Source organism: Citrus clementina, unplaced genomic scaffold (assembly GCF_000493195.1).
Source record: "Citrus clementina cultivar Clemenules unplaced genomic scaffold, Citrus_clementina_v1.0 scaffold_9, whole genome shotgun sequence".
In the NCBI taxonomy this organism is placed as follows: Eukaryota; Viridiplantae; Streptophyta; class Magnoliopsida; order Sapindales; family Rutaceae; genus Citrus; species Citrus x clementina.
This window is the reverse complement of record NW_006261964.1, coordinates 24,962,091-24,969,805: the sequence shown is the minus strand read 5'-3', so window position 1 is coordinate 24,969,805 and position 7,715 is coordinate 24,962,091. Positions and strand designations below refer to the sequence as shown.

The 7,715-nt window shown below is 35.5% G+C and overlaps 2 protein-coding genes across 2 annotated transcripts in view; one reads left to right on the top strand and one right to left on the bottom strand.

Annotated features, from left to right (window-relative positions):
* Positions 1 to 487: 487 nt before the first annotated feature.
* LOC18031698 (NAC domain-containing protein 67) lies at positions 488 to 2,803 on the top strand. Its single transcript, XM_006421349.2, has 3 exons — positions 488 to 707; positions 1,424 to 1,716; positions 2,252 to 2,803. The coding sequence occupies exons 1-3, from the start codon at positions 488 to 490 to the stop codon at positions 2,801 to 2,803; spliced, it is 1,065 nt and encodes a 354-aa protein (XP_006421412.2).
* Positions 2,804 to 5,759: 2,956 nt separating this feature from the next.
* The window catches only part of LOC18031701 (leucine-rich repeat receptor-like tyrosine-protein kinase PXC3), a 3,366-nt gene continuing 1,410 nt past the window's right edge, over positions 5,760 to 7,715 (bottom strand). Inside the window, exons 2-3 of the mRNA XM_006421348.2 lie at positions 6,486 to 7,715; positions 5,760 to 6,396 (exon numbers count right to left, since the gene is read on the bottom strand). The exon at positions 6,486 to 7,715 is cut by the window's right edge and continues 22 nt beyond it. Coding sequence (XP_006421411.2) covers positions 6,071 to 6,396; positions 6,486 to 7,715 — 1,556 coding nt within the window. The 3' untranslated portion in view covers positions 5,760 to 6,070. The remainder of the gene's footprint in view (positions 6,397 to 6,485) is intronic.

The window sequence follows — 7,715 nt, the reverse complement described above, 5'->3', positions numbered from 1 at the left end:
CGTCTGTAAAAAATAAATTGATAACGGTAGCTATTTTGTAGTATTATACTAGCTTTAAGTTTTGAATTTGCATGCCTGCATGGTAAGACTTCCCATTCTACTAGGAAACTTATGTAGAAGATGTTTCGTAATTTTCGGAAGACCGTACAGGATATGCTCGTAATATTACTGTATACGGATAGTATTATTCTACTTTTACGGTTTATAGTAGTAATACTACTTCTTCCTTAAATTATACGCTACCTACAGCTGCATCAGCTGCCTTTTGTTTATTATTAAATTAAGCTGGAGTTATCAAACAACTAATTATACACTCTCCCTTCTCTCTAGTTTTTTTTTCTTTCTATTTCTTTTCTTTATTTCAAGCAGCAAGAAAAAAACAAACAAACGAACATATATCCTGTATATAGTAAGCTTCATAGTACACTCTCTCAAATATTTATTTTACCTCCCTCTTTAGGAAGTGTTATTTTCACACATTAATATAATGAACAATTCAGTTTTGAAGTGTTCGAATTTTACAGTGCAAGATAATGATGTTGATGACGACGAACAATGCTTCAATTTTCCACCAGGTTATCGATTTGTGCCAACATGCAAAGAGCTGGTGACTTATTACTTGAGGAACAAAATTTTAGAAAGGCCTTTGCCTCCCAGCAAGATTAGGGAAGCAAACATATACAAGCACAGCCCTACGGAACTCTCCGGTTTGTCTTCTTTAACTTATTCGTCTTTTAGTGTTTTGTTTCTAGGTGTATGAAAGAGTCCTAGGGTTTAACAACTGAAAACACCTAGTAATATGTGAAAATAATAATAATAAAAATTGATACTACATTTACTTTGTGTATTCTTCACTGTCCATTGATATTGTTTATGTTGGTACTTGCATTAGTGGATGCGTTGTAATGCGACTTGTCATTTATAGATATTATTTTGCAGATTGTTGTGCAATCAGTTATGCATTAAAAGACAGTTAATGGGTCTTTATCAGAAAATAGTAATTGTCGGCAATTTTGGAATCGAACATATTTAACTTGCAACACATATATCATATTCCTTTTCATGTCAAGCATTAGCATTCTTTATTGTCAACTTAAACCCTAAACACGATAACAATGTTTGTTTGTGAGTTATTTTTAATTTTAAGTAAATTTATCATAGTTCTATAGTTAGGGTTTGTAGAAGTCAATTGGCTTAAGGATTCTTCAGAGCCTGGTACAATCATGCATGAAATTAACTAATTAATCGAGTGTTTCAAAGCCCAAATTAAATTTTTAGCCCCTTTTGCTAGAATTCGAAATGGGTGGTCGGAAGCAGCCTGGAAGCATCAAAACGTTTTATTTGATTGCATGACGAACTTATAATTACTTGTATCATTAGTTTCTTTTTTCCTGATTAAATAAATTGAGATCTTTGACAACAGAGAAATATGACAAAGAAGGATCGGGAGTAATGTATTTCTTTACTCCAAGAGATCGAAAGTACCCAGAAGGAGAACGTCCTAAACGATCAGTTGATGGTAATGGATTTTGGAAGGCTAGCGGAAAAGCTGAGGAAGTTGAAAATTTTGATATTCTGATTGCAAAGAAGAGATCACTAGTCTATTATCAAGGCTCATACAAGAAGCCAAAAAAGACTGACTGGCTTATGCAAGAATTTTTTATGACTGGTAGCAGCAGTTCGAGTGCAAGAAAGGGGCGCCCTCATAATATGAAGGTAACTTTTAAGGATTGGATTTTCTTATATATGCATGCTCTTAACGTGTATAGAAATTAGTGTAATGACATACTTATTTTATGGACATTATCCGACATCAGCCGAGAATTTTTATTGTATTATAAGTATGTAAATCTTAGTTTAGACAACCTCATCAACTCTTTAGCTAGTTTTTTATCATGACTTAGGCCCATGGATTTGTATCCTAAGTGACATATATTTGGTGATAGTTAACTTTTTGTATTGTTATAGATGAGATCACTTTATTGTAGGAGTAATGAATGAATGACACAAATCATGTGTCACATTATATTCGAAATACAAACTTTTTATTCCAACTTTATAAACATACATGTCATTATTCTCCAAATAATGTAGCCCAAGATGTGTCATTCATTTATTTGTGTAGGGGAATTTTGTAAGTAATGTTGGTATACAAAGTCAACTATTACCAAATATTTGGCAATCATTGATTGGCGACTCTTAATTTGTCATAAGTTATTATTATTAATAACCCATTTTATTTTTTGTGTAGCTGGACGATTGGGTTCTCTGCAAGGTGTATAAGAATAAGAAGCGGGATAAAGAAGAAGATGGTGGTCATCCTGTTGCTTTTCCCAATAGTTCTACGGTGGTCGGAGAAAGTTCTGAGCTGCCAATGATGCAAAAGCTGAATAGCAACGTGCCTGCTCAATCGCCTAATTTGCTTCATCGTTCTCAAGCAATGCATGCTATAAGCTCTCAAATGTCCACTTACAATAATGGGCAAAATGGCTTTCAGATGCCTGCTGCTATGCTTCATTCTCATGAAGTGCAAGCTACAAGCTCTCAAATGCCTACGTATTATAATGGGCAAAATTTTTTGCTTCTTAATGGAGGACATGAAGATACCCTATGGCAGCAAAATAATAGTCATCATCATGTGGATTCCAAGACCAATAATCAGCCAGAAGGAATCGATATGATAAACAATGTGCCTAATGAAGACACATTTTGGTGTGGTTTCTTATCATCAGACAATGGAGATTACTCTGAACCAATAGATTTTGGCGGGGTGCCAAATCTAGATTATATGAAATCATATTAGTTTTGGATTAGGATTTTATAATCTGTTGTTTGTTGTTTTTGCTAAGGGGTAGTTTATTGGGGTTTGAGCTGTTAGTTAGGATGTTACTTGTATTATTGGTGGTGTTTTGTTGTCGAAGTTTAGGCTTTTGATGAGTTATTTCCTTAGAAAACTACAATGGATTCAGATTTTTCTTCATTTAAATTTGAAATTTATTTTGGTTATTTTTATTTCTAAATATTTGCTGCCAGTGTCTAGATTATTTTCAAGTATGGATATAACTACAACATCTTTTGTACAAATTAGTGTACGTAGTATCACGATAAGTGGTTGAATGAAAATATTAAATGACTCGCGTGTTTTAATTTTATTATTATGTATTTCTATGTCATCTCAATTTATATAAGATTAATTTATACTGTAATATTAGGACAAATTGAAGATAATCTTTAAGTACACCGTCATAATTTTGTTAATGGTAGTTAATCATGGGGCTTATATTCTCGGTCTAGAAATTGTATTCCTGAAATTTTTCTAGCCGTAGGATGTTGGATATTTACATCTGGACGAATTGATTATCATGAAAATCATCATGCATTAGTGAGTTCCTAACATAGAGTGCTGAAACATATAATTTATACTTTTAAAGCATTTTGTGAAGTCATTACATATAACTTTTTCGAGACTGGGTTATCTTTGTTATCGGAGCTCGGATTGTTTATCTTATTGAATCCAAACTCTTGGATTCAGAAATATAACCTCCTTTAAAAAAATAAAAATAAAAACCAAGAATAATATAACTTAATAAATTAAGTTTTAAGAAACAATTTAAAATTGAAAGTTGAGGTCGAGGGACCATTAACACACCATGAATGAACGAAGCAATATAAACTTGTTGATTAAATCTTCTTTATGAATTTATGTCTAGATGAAAAACTAATAATAATTATAATAATCTCTTTTTTAATCTATATACATTCTCTTTATATTTTGAAGGTAATTCATCTTTTTTTTAATTTATATAGAGTAATCTATGTATATTTTGAGGTAAAATTCATTAATTGTGTGAGTCCTTATCTAACAAATCGATTCATAATTGGGGGTGGGTTCTCTAATTAAACGCCTCGATAGAGCGGTGTGTAATGACGAATGGTTCGCTCATTTTACTGACCGTAGAGTGTTGCATCTACCGAAAGTCGCTTCTGATCATAGACCTGTGTTAGTTCGTTTCAATAGGGAGGAGAGGAATAAGTCGGGCAAGAGGCCTTTTCACTTCCTTGCAGCGTGGCTTACCTACAGTGGCTTCAGTGATCTTGTTGCTGAGACTTGGAACTCCGATGCTTCCTATATTCAAGCGGCTCGCCATTTCATTGAAAAAATCTCAATCTGGAATAAGGACCATTTTGGAAACATCTTTAGAAGAAAGCGTCGGATTTTGGCTCGTTTTGGGGTATCCAAAAAGTGCTTGAAAGCCACTATTCTAGGAGCCTTATTCGTCTTGAGAAGCAATTGAAAAAGGAGCTTGAAGAAGTTTTGTCTCAAGAAGGAGAAATCCTGTGGCTTCAGAATGTTTTAAAGACCCACCCGGTAAACAATGCAATGCTTATCGCTCAAAAACTGTTTGGGAGCAAACTGTCAACATGTGCTTGTAGCACTAATCAAATTGTCATTTGGGGTGACTAGTACGCTGTCGTACTAATTCTTTTTTTTTTTTTCCTTAACTTTTATGAACGTATTATAAAAATTTTATTGTGTGATTGGTAACAGACACATGGCGAAAACCAAAGTAGCAAACTATAATCCACCGGACCGAGGAAAGAACCGAACATGATGAAAATATGTTATGCCCGTCATTTCCTCGTGCGTATCATGAATACGTTTAAATTAGATAAAGTTACAAAAGCAATCCAAGAAAAGTTAACAAAACAGTAGTTCCAGCTGTTTAACAAAGACATGTTTGGACATTTCATGGAATTGGGCAAATTTTCCTTTAGTGGTGTAATCATGCACAATGTGATGCATAGGCAAGTGGCCCATGAAAAATGCAACAAAGATCAGTTGTGAATTAGTAATCATTTTATACACTTACAAATTCAAGAGTGATGCCTAGTTACGAGATTTTTTTATGATAAAAATGTCGTAGCCAAAAAAATAAAAAACGGAGCATAGGTTACTTTTTAAGTATTTTGACAGTTTGTAACGTGAGTCTTAGACAAATTTGACTCAAAATTTGACGACTTGGACCTCTAAGCTATGGGCAATACAGTTTAATTAGTATTAAAACCTACAACTATACGCTATGGGGAATACAGTTTAATTAGTATTAAAACCTACAACTATACAACTGCTATGGGGAAAAAGCCACCGCTGATGGGTGTTTGATAAATCAGTTCAGCAATTAAGCCATAAGCCAAAAGCCAAATGGGCCGTAATCACCCAATACTTTATTCATGTGCATGTTTGTAATGCCAATTAGTTTGTAATGCCAATTAAGGAGCATTACATTACAAACATGCACATAAATAGAATATGTTCAACCTTGCATTAGAAGCTGTGGGATCAGAGAAAATGGTCCACAACTTCATTGCATGATAACTTTTTTTTTTCTCCCCAGGATTGCAATAAGAAATTTGTTCAACTTTAAACCAATCCATCAACCTTTCCCACATTAAATTCCATGATGATAACTGGCACTTTTAATGATAAGCACATTCAAAAATTAGGAACTCATGGTGGATGGTGCTGCTGAAAGCTATAATTATCCATGAAGCACTCTGTTTTGTAAAATTTGAAAGTGCAAACTTTCAAGATTGAAAACTCAATTTCCAAATGGAGAGCTAAAACATGTTTTTGAACTATAAGACCGTAACGTTATTTAAAGATAATGTGTAATTTGATTGTCGATATTCATTTCTGACACAAACTTCAAAACCAGTAGCTTCAACATTACAATTCTTCTTTTGCCTAATATGCAATATAAACTCCGAGTAATGCTTTCCAAGTCAAGCACCCTCATCATAATAACCAACCACCTATACTGATTATAACTTAAGTAGTTTACAAGCTTCCATTTCTCATTAACCTTTCAGCACAAAAGGGGCAGACAGATAATTGGAGAATGCTTACCAGCCTGAACCAACATGAATGGACTGCCAATTTCTCCATAGAAGACAGTAGTTGGATTTTTACATCCAAGCCTCCACATCTTTCTATGAGGGATTCCTATTTTCAATGCTTCATCTGCTGGTGGTGGGTTCATGATTCGGAATATTTAGATGAGAGAGTCCATCAGTTTTGCTTTATTTCTTGAAGCATTTCGACTACCTTTTTCATTTTTGGCCGTTTGGCTGGAGTGCTGTCAGTGCAGAGTAAGGCTACCTTTAGAGCTGTGAGCATTTCTTTCCTCCAACCAAAAGAAACCGTGCTAAGTCTTGCATCCAGTATCTGCTCTGGGGTTTCTCCTCTTGCAGGAGCACCATGAACCCACTTCACCAAATCTACCCCTTCACCAAAGTCCTCCTCAACAGGTAGTCTCGTTGTTAAGATCTCTAGCAATACAACTCCATAGCTATATACATTTCCTGGTGCTGTAACTTGCATTGTATATGCATATTCTGTAAAGAATGCAAAAATAAACATGAAAACCATGAGCCAGAGCAAGCGACAGAGGAAGATTGAACAATAAATTACAACATATAAATACCTGGCGGTATATAGCCAAAGGAGCCAGCAACAGCACTGATACTTGCGGTACCTTTTGAAGGATCTAAGAGCTTTGATATTTCAATCTCCCCAAGCAAAGGCTTGAAGTCGGCATCCAAAAGGACATTACCCGAGGAAATATCAAGGTGGATAATTGCCACATGATGAAGGAATGCTAGCCCTTCTGCAACTCCAATGGCAATGGATAGTCTTGTAGGCCAGTCAGGTCGATAATCGGGTTGCTTTGTAGACTCATGAAGAAGTTGTGCAAGTGTCCCATTTGGCAAGTAATTGTGCAGTAGAAGAGCAACATCTTCATAAATTACAAATCCAATTGGCCGCACTAAATTATCATGACATAGCTTGCTTAGCTTTTCAAGCTCCCTAATCATCTTATTCTGGTGATGAATTATAGTTCTGTCCATTGATTTCAGTCTCTTCACAGAGAGGATCAACCCAGAAGGCATAACAGCCTTATAAACCGTACTAAAAGTTCCACAGTAGATCATATTTGAATCCTTCATTGTTGCTTTGACAACAGCATCAAGATCAATTGCCTGTCTGAGATTCTCAACCAAGACATTCCCTGCTATTATTGATGGCTGGCTACTGGCTCCACTATCAGCAACGTCAGCACTTTTGGATGCTTTCTCTTGTCTCTCCCTCATCATAAAGAGCAGAACAACAACTGTCACAGAAATAAATACTGCCAAACCAGAACCAACAACGGCTAGAATGATCCTGTATGAAACTCTGTGACGGTAATTTTTACTGTCAGGACCATTGGCGTTTCCACATGAAAAGCTCAATGGCTCTCCACAAAGCCCTTTATTACCAAAAAAGCTCGAATTTGGGCTCTTTTGGAATGGCACAAAGCTTGGAACGGGGCCGGTAAGCAGATTATTTGAGAAATTAACTTCTATCAAGCTCAACATGCCTTTTAGCGCAGATGGAATAGTACCTGATAGCTGATTATTAGAGACATCAAAAGAAACCAACTTGTCGAGCTTCCCCAACTCAGGAGGCAGTGATCCATGGAGGTGATTGAAGCTCAGATTTAAGGCTATCTGCAGATTCCTGATATGACCAATCTCAGGAGGGATACTTCCCGTCAAATAATTACTGCCAATATGCAACTGAAGCAGTTTCATACAATTACCAATCTCATGAGGTATCTCCCCTTTTAATGAATTTTGACCCAATAGCAAGTATTGCAATCTCGACATGTCAC